At 33.2% G+C, this 19,458-nt stretch overlaps 1 protein-coding gene across 1 annotated transcript in view; it reads right to left on the reverse strand.

Moving 5' to 3' along the window:
* LOC106685761 (guanylate cyclase 32E-like) overlaps positions 1 to 19,458 on the reverse strand; it is a 146,883-nt gene that overhangs the window by 113,508 nt on the left and 13,917 nt on the right. The window contains exons 3-4 of the mRNA XM_067048459.1: positions 16,240 to 16,360; positions 5,638 to 5,787 (exon numbers count right to left, since the gene is read on the reverse strand). Coding sequence (XP_066904560.1) covers positions 5,638 to 5,787; positions 16,240 to 16,360 — 271 coding nt within the window. The remainder of the gene's footprint in view (positions 1 to 5,637; positions 5,788 to 16,239; positions 16,361 to 19,458) is intronic.

The following is a 19,458-nucleotide window of genomic DNA, read 5'->3' on the forward strand; positions in this document are numbered from 1 at the left end:
CTCCGAGGCGCCTGAAAAGAAGATGGCCACGAGACCAGCTAATGTAAAATGTCATTAGAGTGCTACCAATGGGTAGTTTCTCTACACGCCTGTAGCACTCCAATTTAACTTAGATCAATTTACTAAATGTATTCTAATGTACAGTTGTAAATAGCAATAAATAAATATTAAAAAAAAAAAAAAAAAAAGATCCGCTTTCTTTTTAGATGTCTAAGAGGATTATCAGGAATTGTTAGGAATGAGATATTAAAATGATTCGGGAATGATGGAAGTATATCTATTTCGGTCCAAATCTGCTACGTCAAAATACGATTTTGAGATCTTTATGGATGAGTTTATTTAATAAGGACCATCAAGGATTTTACGGAGGATTTTGTATTGTAAGGATTGGAGTCGTGAGGAATTGAATGTTTCGGTGAAGTCACAAAGCTCAATTCCGAATGTCCAACAAGGTCTGATTATCACAGTGTGTAAGAGTTTTTGAAGTAAATGGAAAGTTTAGAGTCTTTTTCGTGTTGTAGTAAGCATAATCTACGAGAAAGTAGATAGTAATCTACGGAATCTTTCAAATTTACTTTCTGAAAGCAAATATTTTGCTTTCTGTGCCATTTTACTTTAAACAAACCGATTCAATGGCATCAAAACAAAGTCTTTGTCGACCTGCACTCTAACGACTATTCCTGCAATTTCAAACAGTTTAGCAGAAATCTCTGGCTATAACTGTATGTTATTTTTCTCTCTTATCTTATATTTCTTATTTTCTTGATTTCCTATCCTCCATATTTCTTCTTATTTTTTATAACATTGTTTTTACATACTCCCCGTTAATATATCCATTTTTTAAGATATACGTTTTTACATGCCCTTTATATATTGCTACATTTTATTAATTTTTGGGCTCTCATTATTTTACATTTTACGCCTTTTTAAGTTGGTTTTTACCTTCTTTACTGGCACATTGACTATTTTATCTCTACGATCTTTTGACCGTTAGATTTCTGTTTATGTAACGTATTTTGCCGACCTGCACTCTATCGGCTTTTCCTGCAATTTATAACAATGTAGCATTGATTCTCTTTCTATAACCTTACTCTCGCATTTCTTACTTTCTTCATTCTTTATACTCATCTATATAACACAAAGGTTTTTAATGTTAATGATCAATACAACATTCTTATCCACTGTTTCATTTATTTATTACTCACATTTATATGTATATAAATAGTAATGTAATCAATCTACTACTGTCTTTGTCCATAGCTATTAATCAACTAATTTATATTTTCCTTCCATTATTATGTATATTTCCAAATATATATATATTTTTTTTTTTCTCTCTGAATGATGATTGTTGTCTTTTTCTTTTTATAGCCGTGATGAAGACCTGAAAATTCAGGTCGAAACGTCGGCATAAATAAATATTTTTTTGTTTATTTATGTCGTTTCTTTGCTGACTGCACCCCCGACCATCTTCTCCAATCAATAAAACAAAGTTACATATGTATCTATCCTCCTCTCCCCTCTCCCCTACTTCTGGTCCCTTTAATGTTTTAAGTAACGTTACTAGAGACTTTACTTGATCTAGCCTGTCAGGAGGATAGATGAATGGTAGCTTTGCTTTTGCCAGCCGATTCCCTATTGGCCGAGTATTACTTCCTCATCACTACGACCTGTAATGACAGTTAGTAATTACTTCCCACTCACCTTTTGTCCTTGTACTAAAGCTATTGATCATTGCCTGCCGGGGACCAGTTTCGAGGAATCGCTTATTGAGCCTCTCTATGTGAGTTGTAATAATGTTTTCAATAACAGTGGATGGTGTTGATTGATGGTCATCGGAAACAATATAGCTACATTAGTTGAACGATCACAGTTGAGTATTGTCGTTGTTCTTCGTTAGGCGAAAATCATCACCAGATAATCCTTGATTGATAGTCCATTAAAGACAATTTTAAAATTATAAAAAAATTTAATTTATTATAAAACTAACATTTATTAATTATAAACAATTAAAAAGAAAAAATATAAAATCTATAAATGTTTTCAAAAATATAAGAAATATTTCTGACAATTTGAATTCTATTTCTAACTATTCTTTAACTTTATGAACTTTTTCAAAACATTCCAGGTAAAAGTGCCATAGGGCTGAACTATGTATAGAGAGATAAATACTTTATTCATTCACACTGCCCAAATACATCGGGTTGCTACATTACACAGCATATCAATTGATTGCGACGATCCAAGAATTTCACCTCTAACGTCGCAATACGAATGCCCCCGCCTGTCCTTACTGATCATTACCTTGGATTCCGAAAACCAACAAAATAGAACCAAGGTCCTGTTCCATTATTTCATGCACCACTATTCAGGCTGCTTTCAGAGCCTGCTTGAAGCACTCTAATTTGTTCAAAGTAAACAGTGTCGGCCTACCTCGACACTCGTTTAAGAGCACCGCGGTAGGATTGAGCCGGCCAACGAGAACGACACAATGCGTCGGCCCACACGCGTGAGCGAGTGGGGCGCGCCGCGAAGCCCGTCAGCCACCGACAGGACATGCCACGGCATGCCAATTGCACCGACAGGCGGTAAACCGACAGCGTGGCACGCAGAACCAACTACGAGCTTTTTAACCGCAACTACTTTAATATACGCTATTGCAGTAGAGCAATCAATCCGTGATCGAACATATATAAGTTACATATTTTTATATGATATAATATAATAGAAAGAAAACACTTTTTTTTTCTTTTTTCTTACAGTTTTCTTTTACAGTCAATACTACACACTAAATACAAATATTTCAATTTATTCCTTTTTTTTCCCTTTTCTTGTCCCTTCTATTTAACAATTTTTGTTTCATTTTATCAACAAATTCACTCTCCCGAATTCCCTCTCTCAGATCCTCCCCAGTGACACGCTAAACAAATTCACCATTAAACAGTGATGTGAAATCAAACCAGCGAAATACCATAGCAGTAGATCAGCTTACATTAAAACAAACAATTAAATACATTTTACCAAAACAAAACTAATACATAGATTTAAAGGCAAAAATAATAAAAAATCGGTTAAAAGAAATACAAGATTGGATACATAAATAAAAAAAAGATAAATAAATAAATAAAAATAATAATAAAAATAAAATAATTTAATGAATAAATAAGTTAAAACACACAAATCAACAGATCAACCTACTAAAATAAATAAATAGAAAAAATAATGAATAATCTAGAGGTAATTCCCATGCAGGTGATGATGTATATCCATGTACCATGTACCAGGGATGTTCCAGGGAGTCCAAAATAATATTTTCCGCCAAGATCGCAATATCCCCAATGCTAACACCTAGGCCTTCTAAGAAGCTCCTTGTTCTGTCTGGTATTGTTCCGCGAAATCCAAACCAGAGGCCTTCCTTTTCGAGGCCATTCATTACTTTCAAATCTTACCGTCGGATCCAAGACCAGACAAGACTTTTGTAAATGCAACAATATCGGGGTATCTTAGGGATCCGTCGGTGTCAACGCAATAAACCTCCTCGAAGCAGGTGAAGTCTAAAAGATTAGCGAGCTCGAAGGTTCAATGCCGATACCACCAAACGTTCTCTACATCCATCAGTCTAATAATTCCCCTCTGACCGAAATCTACTAAATTAGTCTTAAGCGCAATCCTCCAACCTACGTTTCGGTCTGCCCGTCGGACGTTTACCTGGAAGTTCAGTATTCATTAACATTTTAGGGATCTGTTTGTTACAAAGTCCCACAAATTTACACGCCCATCTAATTCGCCACAATGCTATAACTTAAATTCAGCGTCGAGTAACCTGAATTCTCTTGATAACTCATTCTCTTTCGGTCTGAATATTTTTCACAATACTTTATTTTTAAAAACCTTAAGGAGCTTTTCTTCCCTTAGTGTGTTATTCGGATCTGTAAAGAGTCGTAAATCATCCTCAATTTCGTGTGTAAAAAGTATTTATGTCTGTAGAAAGGAATTATAGTGCTAAATCGATCACAAAGGGTAGGTACTGGAATTGTTGTACACGATCTGAGACATTAATCGTATTAAGATACAATAGAACCAGGACATGTGATGCATGTTATTAGTACTAACTTCTTTTTGAGTAGCTGACGAAAAATGCAAAGTTGCAATTAATATAGAAATTATAATAAAATATAAATATCCATATTGAAAGAAGATAGTTAACATTATGAAGTAGATTGTAGGAGGATAGTCCGGGTGGCGGTCAATAAAGCTATCAAAATAGTAAAAGAAAATTATCTATTATAAACCGACGTTTCGACCCACTTTGCAGGGCTTCGTGAGTGTTGTCAAAATGAGCGCTCTATTCTGACAACACAGACGAAGCCCTGCAAATTTGAGGCGAAACGTTGCTTTACAATAAATAGTTTTCTTTTACTATTTTGATAGCTTTATTGATCGCCACCCGGACTATTATCCTACAAAATATTCTTATCGTTACATAAATATTTTTGACACCTAAAATCGGGAATGCTTTACAATTTTTTTTTAAATTAAAAAAATCAATATAGCTATGTTATATTGGCCACCTACATAAATTTGTTTCGAGAGTATATATAACAGTTTAATTTGATCACCTTAAATGTTGTGTTTATAATTTTTTTTTTTATTTTACTTCTTATATTACTACTTAGTTTTATATTTCTTATATATTTCGTGTTTTGGAAGTTATTAAATGCTTTCTTTTTGTTTGAGGAAAATGTCTCCCCTCACATTTGAATAGAATTCAAGATGAATATGAAAATGCTGCCATCTAGTGGGAGAAAAAAGAAGTAAGCTAAGTACCCTTGGAGAGTGAAGAGGTAAGACAGACAAGTGAGTCTAGGGCAATTAGCAGTTAACTATTCCTCAGGATGAGCCAATAATTTAATCAACACCACCAGACAGGAAACGAAACCAGGATGAGGGAACTAAAGAACATAGCAGAAGAACAAGTCCTCACGATCAAGTAGGTTTCTATAGGTTATTCAAGTAGGTTATTATCAAGTTGATTCTTAAATCAACATCAAGTAATTGTAATCTAATTCATTAATGTAATCAACTGTCAAAATTAATTAGTAACACAATAATACAAATTGTAATCATCTTTGCCAAAACATAATCAATTGTCATTAATAATCCCAGAATAGATGCATTTTATTTTGTTCATCATAGTTATAATTTATTTCTAATACAGTTCACTTCTTTATTGAAACCAGCTATACCAGTATATAAAAATTAATTTGAGTAATATCCCTCAACTTTTACTCCGGGGAATACCAGAATTAAACACTTTTTTTTTTCATTAAAATAATGCACAGTTTGTAAAATGTATTGAAAATACTAAGAGGATATAAAGTGTTAATTACAGTGTAAATATTTTTTATTTCAAAATATATAATCTTTTATCACTTATACAATTATAATTTATTTTATTATTTTACTCATCCTTGATTCTAACAATTCAAATTTTACTTTCTCATTTTGTAATTCAAAATTAAAATTTTTTAAAATAAATTGTATTTTAAATTTTCTCATTCCAAATGTCCGATTTGATAAACTATCCGATAGTGAAATAGTAGATATATATTATTTTTTATATAAAGCCGTACTCACCTCTCTGTATTATGTTCTTTCTGCGCTCAGGATTGTAGATCTCATCGTCAGCAGATATAACAATGTACTCCCCTTTCTCGAGAAGACCCCTCTTCCGAAGACATTTGACGAAGTCGACCAGCGCCACGTGGTCTCCAACGAACACATAAACTGAGAGGGAGGAAAGTAAAAATAAGTATTATCAAGTATATATCTATGTATAATTGTTTAGAAATTAAATAGCGCTTTACAAGATCGGTTATAGAAATTAAAATGTACCATTATCCAAAATAACAACAGAATTATAATAAATATAATGGAACACATTAATTTGATTTTCCGTTTCTGGAAATAAATCGAAACTTGTATACTAATATTTCGATGAAAACAATCTTTCATAATAAAGAAATAACACATATTTTCTCAGTTAAGCATAAGGGCTTATGAAAATAACCAATAATTGAGAGATATTTTGGATAATATATAATTACTTTCCAAATATTACTGGAAAAAATAATCACTAATTTTCAATTTCTTAGAAAAGTATTATCGTAATTCTTTTCTCGTCCATCCTTTCAACATATATCGTCCTTATTTTTAATTTAAAAATTATTTTTGGAATTCAATTCTTTAGGGTTTTATAATGCTTTATTTTGATTTTTTAAAACTGTTTTATACATTGTTGGAAGATAGTCCGGGAAGCGGTCAATAAAGGTATCAAAATAGTAAAATAAAACTATTTATCGTTAATCAACGTTTCGCCCCACTTTGCAGAACTCCGCCTGGGCTGTTACATTGAAATGAACATAACCAGTGATATCCGTTTCAATCTGACAGCCCTGACGGAACCCTTTTGGTTGGTTAACAATAAATAGTTTTCTTTTACTATTTTGATACCTTTATAGACCACCACCCAGACTATCTTCCTACAATCTACTTCATACGGCCAACTATCTTCTTCCAATATATTTCAAGTAGTTCACATTGAATATAAAAAAATCAAATCCGATTGTTCAATAGGGTAAAGAATATAGGAACTTCTTTACCCTATGTCTTCTTATTTTCCCATTTTTATTTTTTAAAGAGATTAATTACCTTTGGAACATATAGTTATGCGCAAATAAAATGTTTATTAAGCCATAACTATTTAGCCCCATTATGAAACTTTTGCCAAAACCCTCAAGACGTATTAAATCTAATCTAGTTTCACGCTCAAAATTTGGTTTTAGCTTCAGAAGTGGGCATATTTTTTTTGCCCACTTGCTCAGCCTCCACTGGCTCATTACCATTATATGAGAGGGATGCGCTGGGATCTTTTGAGCTCTGCTCTACCCCTCACACGTGGGGGATAGAGTGAGCTAAGGGATCCTCAGGTCGATTGTGTAAATACTGTATGTAGGAGCGTAAATGTGACTATAGATTCTTTTATTTTAATCATTATTTTATTTTTTTATTTGTTGATGCACATAGCTTGATTATGTCCATTTTCTTTATGCTTCTGTTTGTATATATTTTAAGAGTGATTTTATTTATTTTATGTACTTTTTTTCATTTATTTATTTTTCATTCTTATTTTATTTTAGTAAGAATGTTATCATTTATCGCTATTACCTATTGCCCACACCGGTGTGGCAGATTGTGATGTCTATCAATAAATAAAGATCTTGACTCTAAAAAAAAAAAAAAAAAATGAAGTGGGCATATTCCAATTATGAATATTTTTCGTATTCATTAAATATTTTCAAACCTGGATTGATGCTGTTAAATACTCCTTTAATTCATAAGAGAAGTTAATGAATTCCAAAGAGAAAACTTTTAGCAAGTTTTAGGGCTAATGAGCATAAGATTTCCTGGTAACTAAGCACTGAAGATAACAAATTTACAAAACAAAATCAGTCCTTCCGTCTAAATCGAGAAAATCGAGAAAAGAAATTTACCAATATTTGGAATTCCATATTTTGGACTTAGAGGGCTCTGAATCGCGAAAATCTGTTCAATATTTCCATTTTGATTTGATCCATTAAATTGACCTAATAGGAAAGTAAAAATGAAAGATAAATGAGCGACCTATAAACGTTAATATTTAAACAATCGAAAAATATTTTTAATCGCCAAAAGAAGCTAGCTGACGTTGGTGGGATTCCTTATAGAATAATAGAAGAGATTATATTATCATAGGGGGAGGGGTCAGGAGCACGAGATTTAGGCCGCGTCGTGGTTTCAGAATTGCGACTTAAATGAGTATTGTACAAGTTGGGGTCTGTTGTCAGAACATGGTATTGCCAATCAACTTCCAGTCCTTGAAGTCAGCTATAACAATCAAGTCTTCTGCCTCATCACATTCTAAAATACTTAGCTCAACCTAACCCCGTGATAACTGCAAAAGTATCTAGCAATAGTAGCTCACATTATTTTTTTTAGCTTTAAAAATCCGAAAATTTTATCTATATATATTAACCGCAAATTTTGACTTATCCTTAGTTATATGTTTATCGTTTATAGTTGCCCACGCTCAGTGTAGAAGGGGGTGAGTTAAAGGAAAATAATTTAAAAAAAATAAATATAATAGCAAAAGGAAAAAAAAGATAAAACAATAAAGAATTACTCCTTAGGCGCCACGTTATTTTTTTTTTTGAAAATCGAAAACCCTTAGCATTATGGCCACAATATAGCTAAAATATACCACTATATAAACAATTGTTGAATTATGACCACTGGCGAATACCTTTACATGTAGATAACAGAAAACCTAGGGGTGTTACCTACCCACCTGTTGAATTATCGTAATATTCGGTGAACAACAACAAAATAAAAACATAAGTAAATAAACAAGTTGAAAGCAGAGAAAGTTGAATAGCAGAACGATATGTACCAAAGTGAGGTGTAGATAGTTGACCCTTGATTAATGATTGAAGAAGTTTGTCGGGGGGGGGTGCGGTCAGCAAAGAACAACATAAATAAACAAAACCATATTTATTTATTTTATGTCAACGTTTGGACCTGAGTTTCAGGTCTTCACCAGGGGTTGTGGCGTAGAAGGTAGGCTTGCAACTGGTGACGTGTATGTAGATGGTTGTTAGTTGCAAGCCTACCTTCTACGCCACAACCCCTGATGAAGACCTGAAACTCAGGTCGAAACGTCGGTATAAAATAAATAAATATGGTTTTGTTTATTTATGTTGTTCTTTGCTGACCGCCCCCCCCCCCGACAAACTTCTCCAATCATTATATGTACCAAAGTTTAATAATAAGAAGAAATATATGTACACAGAATGAAAAGGAAAAAAAAATTCTTATCAATTAATAAAACAATTAAAACTTATAGGTTAACTTAACCTTAACTTAAATGCTTAACCTTAATAACTATATTTACATTATTATTCTCTTATCCGGGACATGCTGAAGAAACGTCACTGCACTATATCCCCACTTCTAGGGTTAGTGACCGTCCATTGAAGTAGAACACCATAATTTTGAAAAACATAACACATACGATGACATTTCTCATATGGTGCTATTCCGGTTCAAACAGTAAAGGCAGAGGGCCTTTAAACTATTACCACTTCACATTGAATAATAGTAACGTGTCCCGAAATCAAACTGTCACCTTCACAAAAACAAAACCCACTCGTCAGAACATATCGCACGTGTTTTGTTTTCACCATGACAACCGTAACACCTCTTGTCTACACAGATCTAGCCGGTGTTTTTATTTCACCATGGCAACCGTAACAATACTTAGCTCAGCCTATCCCGTTGATAGATAACTGTAAAAGTATCTATCAATAGTCACATTAATTTTTTTAGCATTAAAAATCTGAAAATTCGATAAATATAAATTGTGTATTACAATTTCATATAAGAATCTTGTAAAATCTCTGATCTTATAAATTCCTAGGTTGAAAAACTGTATCACTTATTTTTAATTTATTATTAAAGTTATTTAACGTTAACTGAGCCAAAACAATGACACTTGAAAATTTAATAGTTTTACTTAATGATTTAACAATGTTTGTCAATTATATTAAGGAATTAATAAATAAAAAACAAAATAACTAAGGGCCAAAATATTCACTGAAACAAATCTCTGAATGCGGATTTAACTTTTTAATAATAGCTCCTTAAATTAATGAAAATCATCTCTTCTCTCTTAAAGCTTCTTCTTTCAGGTCTTCGCCTTTTATTGAACAAAAGAATTTTAAATACAGCTAATGGAAAGATAATACTTCTCTAAAAAGGAGGAAGTAGAACAGGATTTTTAAGGAAACAAAACATTTTTTTTTTTAAATTTATTTATTGATATTTACAACTGTATATAAATACAACAAGCAACTTTGAAGTAAGATCATAATGATGTGATACAGCATGTAGAGAAACTACCCATTGGTAGAACTCTAAAAACATTTTACAATATAAGGCCACGAGGCCATCTTCTTTTCAGGGTCCCCGGAGGATTTCCAGGAATGGAAGAGGAAGCAAGGCTAGAAACTAGTGGGTTTGGGTGGTTAGGGAGTTTATGTTACATGAGTAACATTTAGGTCTTTATGGATGGTTTTATTTCTAACAAAGTAAGGAGCATTGAGGATTTTACGTAGGATTTTTGATTGAAAGGATTGAATACGAGAGGAATTCGAAGGTTTAGTGGAGCCCCAAAGCTCAACTCCGTACGTCCAAATGGGCCTAATTAGAAGGCCCCGTGGCCATCTTCTTTTCAGACGCCTCGGAGGATCATCAGGGATTGTTAAGGATGAAAGATTAAGAATTAATGGGTTAGGATGGTTAAGGAGTTTGGAATGAAAAGACTCATATCTGTTTTGGGTCAAATCTGCAACGAATGGGATGTTAAGGTCTTTCCATTTAAATTAAAATTAATTATAATCATACATCCTCTCCATTGCGGAAAATTACTGTTTCATATTTACACTGTTAAATATGATGCATTCGCATAATTATGTGTTTATGTAATTAAAACATAATAAATTCTAATTGTAAACATTGCAGAGAAACGATTTCAGCAGTCTAATGTTTATGAAAGAAGTAAATCGAACCAATTGAACACTGGATCAATTCTGGCTTCAAGTTCGACTTCAATCAAACCACGAACACAAACTCAACAACCCTAATTGGACTATTGACACCCTTCTTCAATTTGATGTAGCCTGTTCAAACAAATATATAAATATGGCTCAAATTGTATGGACACATACATGACGTAAATATACTGAGTATACATACAATGTATATACAATAACGTTTTCTTTATTCCGAGCACGTAGGTTTTGTTTGCCAGCAGCATTCGAATAAAAATAAACCTTAACAGGAAGAGGAACCACGGCTGTTAAACAACAAAAATTAATCAACATAAATACAATATGAAACCATGCAGCAAGTTGAACTTGTATCAACCCTGCTACTAGTTACAGGACACCGATCAAGCTACCGCAATAACTGTTATGAGCTACCTGTTACAATCTAGCTGTCGACTTGTGAACTATTATCGCATAAACCCAGTATTTTTATAAATATCGTTTTTTGTAATTACTTTAATTTTGTATGTGGTAATATTCATAAATGAATTATTTTAACAAATAAAAATTACTTCTGATCCACTAAAAGCCAGCTTATTATAAGTAGCATTATAACATATACTAACAGGGATATTAATCCGGGTTACGATTAATATCCTAGTAATTTGACTAAGTAAAAACTGGCCAAATGAAATTGTGATTTTCTCCTCCTAGGAGGCAGTAAGTAATATACATCATAGTGCTATTTTTAGAAATATAAAGAAGAACGTCAGGATTGCGGTGGAAAAGAACAAAAATAGTTTAAAACTATTTATTATCCGACGTTTCGCCCCAATTTGTAGGACATCATCAGGGCTGCTCAAAATGATAGCTTTACAAAGTATGATAGCTTCATATTTTAAATTATACGGTTAATTATCTATATATAATATTTTTAAACTTAATGATCTTTTACTCGAAAAGTCTCTGGAATTAAACTGGATTTGGTGAATGACACAATTCTTCCTTTTTCAACTGCAATAATTTATTTCATATAATCAGCAACAACGTTTTGGAAAATATCCCCCATCTTCAGGTTGCTGATAAAAATATCCTATATATAACATATAATTATCTTCTATATTGTCATTAATCTAATATTTAATAATATTATTGTCATTTAATGAATAAAAACTATTTTACTGTTAACAGTCATCCATTTTTAGGAGAATAATTACTTTCCATACCTTTAGGAAGGTAACTATGCTGTATAATATTTCTAGAAATGTTTATTATGTTTAATTCCACTTCTGCGTTCTGTGGTCTATCCTTCTGTCTAAACCTTTTCTACCTTTCGTAAGGATCTACAGCTAGTTCCTGTATGACTTATTCCCTTATGATCGTAGGCTAGTTCCCTACGGAGTGAAGTTTTCTTCCTGCAAGGATATATGACGAGGTCCTGTAGGACTTTTCATACCCTTCAGGGCTGTATGCTGGTTCCCTACAGAGTGAAATTTCCACCCTGTGTGGATTTACAGCTAATAAGACTCATCGTGTCAATTCATATCCTAACCAGCTTACTACTGACCACGCATTATCGTGGTTTTTATATGTTGAATACCTTCAATTTTAGTCAGGACTAATTAATTATACACAGTCAACACGACAATTTCAAATATATTTCCAACTACCTCTGCAACACATTCCAACGCAGGAAGCACCGTGTAGCAGAGTATATGAGCTCCTAAGGACTAGTGCCTATAACCCGTCATTCCAAGCATTCGTTTCAACTTTGGGGCAAACGTTCATAGTATCAAGTAGAAATAAATTAAAGATTAATGGTTCCATAAAGATCACTTTTAATTTGGTTTTAATAATGTAATTCCGATGTACATATACTTATTGAATGTTCCTGCACGTTGGTAGGAATTTAATTTACAGTTTATTTATTCGGGATTATATAAATTAATTTATTTCGTACCTAATTGATTTATTTTTTCTTAAATTAATTTAGCGAAAAACATTATGAACAGGATCTTAAAATATCTTTAGATACCTTAACAACGATTCAGGTAATATCATTTCTCATATGTTATTTCAGTTATTGCATATTGACGGACAATAATATCGTAGTTTTTATAATATTATCCTTTTCGAGTATATTATTTATTAATGTAATAAAAAAAAAATTACTCAGATGTCACGTATTGCTTCAGAGATTTCTTTTGCAAAATATGACAATAGAAATGCTGAGAGTGGCCGGCTTCTCAACTAAAGTTCTAAATTGATTTTGTGTTTTCAATAGCAGTAATAAAGTTGAGAGAGAAATTCTAGGATCTCCAGACATTCTGCATTTTCCTCCATATTTAAAAACAAATAATAGCTTGCTTGTTTCAGGGTCTCCTAACCTTGTAGAACGTGTGGATGGTTTTATTTATTTTTTATTGGAATTAATACAAATCAGAATTACATTAATTACTTCTTTAAAAAGGGAAAGATGGTAATGTTAATGAAATATATTCGAAAAAAAGAATAATAACCGGAGATGAGATATCTGTTCGACAAAAAGAAACTCAATCAATTAAAAACTGAGTTTTTGTAAATTAATTTTTATCAGTTTCACTGACAGTGAAGTATTAACAATATTAAATGAATTGAATTATTTATCACAACTATTTAATTTTCTACAGTGAAAAAATTTGATATGTAGATTAAATTGTATCCTGAGGCACTGTGCACTGGGTAAACACAACTAACTACAAGGACCCAGTTTTGAATCCAGCTGCGACAGATAATTATTTATTCTGTTACTGTAGCCGTGAATCAAATCTGTGGCGTCAGGGAGACCGACGCAATCTCATAGTGGGTACTCTTAATTTGAGAAAAGTCTAGTAGTTGAGCGTGATCATGAACAAATCACATCCTTGTAGAACTGTAGTTCAAGCCGTTCATGGTGGAGTTGATTAGAGAGTAACCTTCTGCCTGTAGCGACGCGGTTTAAACCGGACAGAGAATCGACTTTTATTTCTGCGAGTTACATATCATAAAAAATCAGTGAAGACTAAAATGACTTTATTCTAACATATTTACAAGAACTACATGTTACTGTTACTGTTACTAGCCTCTATCTTCTTACTTCTAACTTAGCTATCTAGTCTAGGAAATATATATGAACACTTGAGAAGAGGGGGTAGGAAGAATAGTGAAATAGGAGAAGGGGTTTTGACCAATCGGATAATTTTAGGAGACTAGGTGGGGGCTAGAGAGCCTATGAAATTTAGAAGTAAAAATCTGGAAGGGGGAAAAAGGCGTGGTGAGAAGTTGAGTAGTCAGACTTCTAAGAAAGAGACCATGACCTAAGACTTGTGTGTACTGACTTACATATGTTAACCATAAAATAGTTTGACTGATCCAAGTCCATTGTGAGATGACAGCATGTACCTGCCTAAGTGTCAGCCCTTGCTATTGATATAGGATACTAAGGGCTTGAAAAGGGCTGTTAGAATGGTCTCAAGGGCCTTCTGGGAACCTAGTTGTTTTTATTCAGTTTCTTTTCTATAAAATTGTAAGGAAATATGAACACATGGAACCATACGTCTAAAGTGACTGAACCTATAGTTGGGTAAGGGGCCATTGTTTAAATTTATAATACCGGTCCCTTAACTTGCGGTAGTATCACGAAATGAAAACTTGATCCCCCACCATGTTTAGAATAGAATGGTTAACTCTAGATAATCACCCTCCACCACGGATGTCAAAAATCTATAGTTAAAAAATAAAATCTATAGGTTAAAAATAAATCTATAGTTAAAAAGTATTTTGTAAGAAGTACTGAACCCCTTTTATTTTTTTCGTGGGACAGCACAAAAATAAAAGTTAACCCCTCAGGCTGGATTAAACCCGGCGCCGCTGCAGTTCTAGCAAAGACCTACGCCTTACTCCTACTGCTACAGACGAGCCCGTGTTATGAACCCATGATCCGTCATGGTTTTATGAGGTACAGATAAAATATTACCCTAAAATTTTAAAGTAATTCAATCTAGTAAACTTAGATAAAACACTTAAACATTTTAGAAATTAAAATAATGTAGTATTTAAGAGAGGAGTGTATATTGTAGTCATTTTTTTTTTAACAATTTATTTCTAACTAATGCATTTAAATAGTTATAAAAACCATATAAACACTACTTAAATTTGGTCAAAGCTAAATCTTTAAGGATATCCATTACATTATATTTTCGAATTTTAATACAATATTCTTCTTAACAGATCGTTGATTGAACATGAGTATTATTAATAAATGGAATATGATCCAGGTGCGGTAAAAAAAAAATTAAATAGTGACAACTATTTTAATCAGCCAACGTTTCGCCCCACGTTGCAAGGCTTCATTAGGGCTGTTTTGATAGTCTTTGACTGAAGCCAAAGCCAGAGTTCACTCTTTATTATACCCAAGATGGCATCGACACAATGATTCGCAGAAGTGTTAAACCCATTACAGAGCTCCCTGCGATTACCTCCACGGTGATGTATGCTCCGAGGAGGTACCGAAGTCTAGGCTTGATCCGCTGCCAATGGGAGGCTCCCCTACAACAGTGGTACATTGCTCAGCGGCTGTCAAATGTACCCGATGGTCTGTTCCAGTCCACTTTCGATTGTTCAGCCGAGATTGCTGAATGTGCTGACAGATTGGGGGTTGATCAGGGGCAGTGTAGTGTGAAAGCTCTACGATAGTCGATGAAGTCGGCAATCATTCTGGATCCCACTGTGAGATATGAAAATAACGACCTTGACCAGGCAAATATAGTATATAGGGAAAAGAAGGAAATCTACAATAAATGTATCCCTTTCCTCAAGGAGAAGTTCCGTAAGGGCTTCGGAGAACGAGACTTCAACGTGAGAGGCCTCTGGTTCGGAGCCCGGGGTCGATGTCCAGAACGTGGTTACGAAAACAGAGAATATAATACTCGACTCCCTGGGAATCATCCACCACCATATGCATGTAAATTAATGAGTAGGGGAGTTATCCAGAGTAGGGATGGCATACATACATTGCACATCTTGTTTGTCATTTTATTACTTTATTATTTTTATACTTTTAATATTTGTTATATAGGAGAACTCGAGAGAGTGAATTATTCGATCAAATACAATACAAATTGTGAAATGGAAGGGAAAGAAAAAACGGAATAAATTGAAAAACTCGTATTTAGTGTGTAGACTAGTATTGATTGTAAAAGAAAACTGGAAAAAAAAAATGTTTTCTTTTTATTTTATTATATCATATAAAAATATGTCATTTATATATGTTCGATCACGGATTGATCAGTATGTTGCTGTGTAATGTAGCAACTCGATGTATTTGGGCAGCATGAGTGAATAAAGCATTTCTAATTAAATAAAAAATCTCTTATTCTTCTTATGTTAACTTTCTTTTTTCTACATGTAGGTGGGACATGTAATTGTCTCAAAGAATCGGTGATATTAAAATTGAAGAGGTTAGAGGAAAGTGACGAGTTTTTTTTTTTTTTTTTTTAGAAATAATAATGAAAACTATAAATTCTTCTAAAATACAAAAAAATAAAATAAAAAAGCTTTTATAAATCTGTTTAACTACCTCTTGTCCTTTGGAAGGTGACCTCTATGATGTTCTCCAATTCCCTGATTTTCTTGGGGATGTAGTCGTCCTTGAACTCCATTTCCTCTGTAACAACAAGCCCATTTTCTGTCGCCAACTCCTGGAAATAAATTATATAAATCGTCTTTATTGAATGCATTGACTTTAAACAATACCTATAAGTTCTAACCAATAGACAGAAATTTACAGTTAAAAATATACCTAGTTTTTCCGTGGACGGAGTCGGGTGTTTCGCATTGGTTTAGAAATACTAAAATGAGACTACGGTTGACAGAGAATGCAGGATTAAATACAATCTGAAAGAATTAAGAAGGATGTTTTTGGTGTTTTTTTAATAATTTATTTATTGTTATTTCAAACTGTATAAAAATATATACAAGTAAATTTGCTGTAGATGATAAGGTAATATCACCTGTTGACATGATACAAACATGCGGAGAATCTACCCATTGATAGAACTCCAATAACATTTCTAGAGGAGAAGATCTCGAGGCCATCTTCTTTTCAGATGCCAAGGCGGATTATTGGGGTAGTGAAGGAGAAGCCAGGTTAGAAACAAGTGGATTAGGGAGGTTGCGAAGTTTATCATGGAAGAAATGGTATCTGGTTCTGGCCAAATCGGCAACATATGGGACACTGAGGTTCTGATGGATAACTGTGTACAAAGTAAGGAGCGTTAAGGATTTTATGTTGGATTTAGGACTGTAAGGATTGGATTCGAGTGGAATTCGATGGTTTAGTGGAGCCCCAAAACTCAACTCCGTATATCCAGATAAGCCTTATGACCGTCATGTAGATCAGTCTTTTGTAATGGATTGACAGTTTAGACTGTTTGTCTAGTAAATGTTGTAATAGTCGAAATAGACAAGGAGCACATTCCGCGCTCCAATGAAGACGAAGAAGGATGTTAAATAATGAATCTCCACACAACATTACCAAGAAAAATATGAATAATGAGATAGCGAATAACATTCGTTATACTTCAAATAATTTATTATAAAACGAAGATAGAACGGATGCAGTCAAAATAACTGAAACAGTAAACTATAATAATAAATTAAATTTGCCAGACTTCAAAACCCTGAATTTTTCGGTTCTGGGATTCAGAAGTTTATAATTCGTTTTGGCTTGTAACAGACGAAGAAATTAACAGTAATAGCAATTAATAAACGGATTGCACTAACAACTACAGATTTTCCAAAATGTATAACTTTATTCCTGGGCCGCCCGTAACTCAGTGGTTAAGACACAGTCTAACCAATATGATGATGTCTACTGGCGGTGCCGGTTCGAATCCGCCCTGGGACGTTGACTTTTTTCATTGAGTGGAGGTCCCACAAAATGAAGAACGTTGATGGTTAGGCAGTCCTCTCCAAGGGGAGTCTCCGCCAAAAATAAAAAACTTTATTCCTAATTTTTGATCCATTGATCCAGCTCAGAGCTAGAATTTTATGTTTAAAAACAAATTTAGTGCATTTTTCACAATTTGTTCGTTCAATTATTTTTGATCCTTAGTGGTCACTGGGCCCTTCTAAACTTGGAAGATCCATCGATGTCTTGGTTCTATGACGATTTTTTTCTTACTCCCCATAAAGACAGAATGAAAATGATTATATTTCCACTTCTATCATCGTTTACAAAGAAGTAAGAAATAAAATCATATCTGACAAACCCAATAAACATTCTTAATAAAGCATGCACCATTTCTTACCACTTTTCAAAATAAGATACGTTTAACTAATAAAAACTTGCATATACTTCTTTCTACTAATGGCCATCGGCTTGAACAATTATTAAGCATATTATTCGTATAGACCATCTAAGCGAATTATTCGTATAGTTTAATAAAGTGTCGTTGTAAGCTTGTTAAGTAAAGTTTTAAAATCTAGAACGTTGAGGACTGTGAGGAAAAGCTTTTAAAATAAGATGGTAGGATAAATGTTCCCAGAAAGTTTTTTCAATAATTGGAAATGTCAATGCTCTTCAGGAATATTTAAGGTTTATGCGCGAAAAGCATCTTCAACACCATCTCCCCTCCCACCCAACTTCTCGTAACAATAATAAAGTGGATATAAGCCAAAAATTTCATTTTTATATATATTTTTTTATATCTTTATTGAAATTTACAACTGTACATAATAATATACCCAGTAAATTTGAATTCAGTTTATAATGGGGCGATACAGGCCTGTAGAGAAACTACCCATTGATAGCACTCTAATGACGTTTTTACATTAGCAGGTCTCGTGGCCATCTTATTTTCAGGCGCCTCGGAGGATTGTCAGGAATAGAAGAGGATGCAAGGCTAGAAACTAGTGGGTTTGGGTAGTTAGGGAGTTTATAATGGAAGGATTGATATCTGATTCGGGCTAGATCGGTTACATATGGAACATTAAGGTCTGTATGAATGATTTTATTTGTGACATTAGACCGTTTGTCAAGTAAGTGCTGTAATAGTCGGAATCGACTAGCAGTTTCTATCTTTTCAGTCTTGTGTGAGGATTCCAGGCGAGTCATCGTCGACAGGGTTAAGAGCAATATTATTAAAGGATGCTGTACGGCAGAAGGTAGGTTTACGACCAAGGGATTTATTTGTTTTTTTACTAAATAAAAAAAATACAGTTGTAAAGGGGAAAAGAAACAAAACAAAATTAAACTAAGAATGTTTTTTTTTCAATGCTGATCGAAAATAAAACAATAAAAAAACGAATTTAATTAAAACTTTTATCATTGTACAAACTTTACTAAAAGTTAATAGGTATGCTCTTTGTATTAACGCCCTTTTGTTCAAAGATTTTTAATCAAGATGATTGTTCTCTAAGGAAAAACATGACGGTTGTTCTTAAATGAGAAAACCAAAGAAATATGGCTATAGGTTTGAGGTAATAGTACAATATATTTATATATAGTTGACCGTAAGAATTTAAATATAAGAAGATGGTCAGGGTTGCGATAAAAAAAAAAGAACAAGTTGTTTATAACTATTTTAATGTCCGACGTTTCGCTCCACTTTGCAGGGCTTCATCAGGGCTAAAAAGATTTTTAAAAAATGAGAATATTACATAATTATATTAACTGAGAATATTACTCTGTTTAGTTTTTTATTTTGTAAACTTTTGCTACATATGTTTCTATTAACTTATTTCACTTATCATTATCATCTAGAAACTAGTGGGTTTGGGTAGTTAGGGAGTTTAT

This window comes from Halyomorpha halys, unplaced genomic scaffold (genome assembly GCF_000696795.3).
Source record: "Halyomorpha halys isolate HHAL.00 unplaced genomic scaffold, Hhal_1.1 Scaffold732.1, whole genome shotgun sequence".
Lineage (NCBI taxonomy): Eukaryota > Metazoa > Arthropoda > Insecta > Hemiptera > Pentatomidae > Halyomorpha > Halyomorpha halys.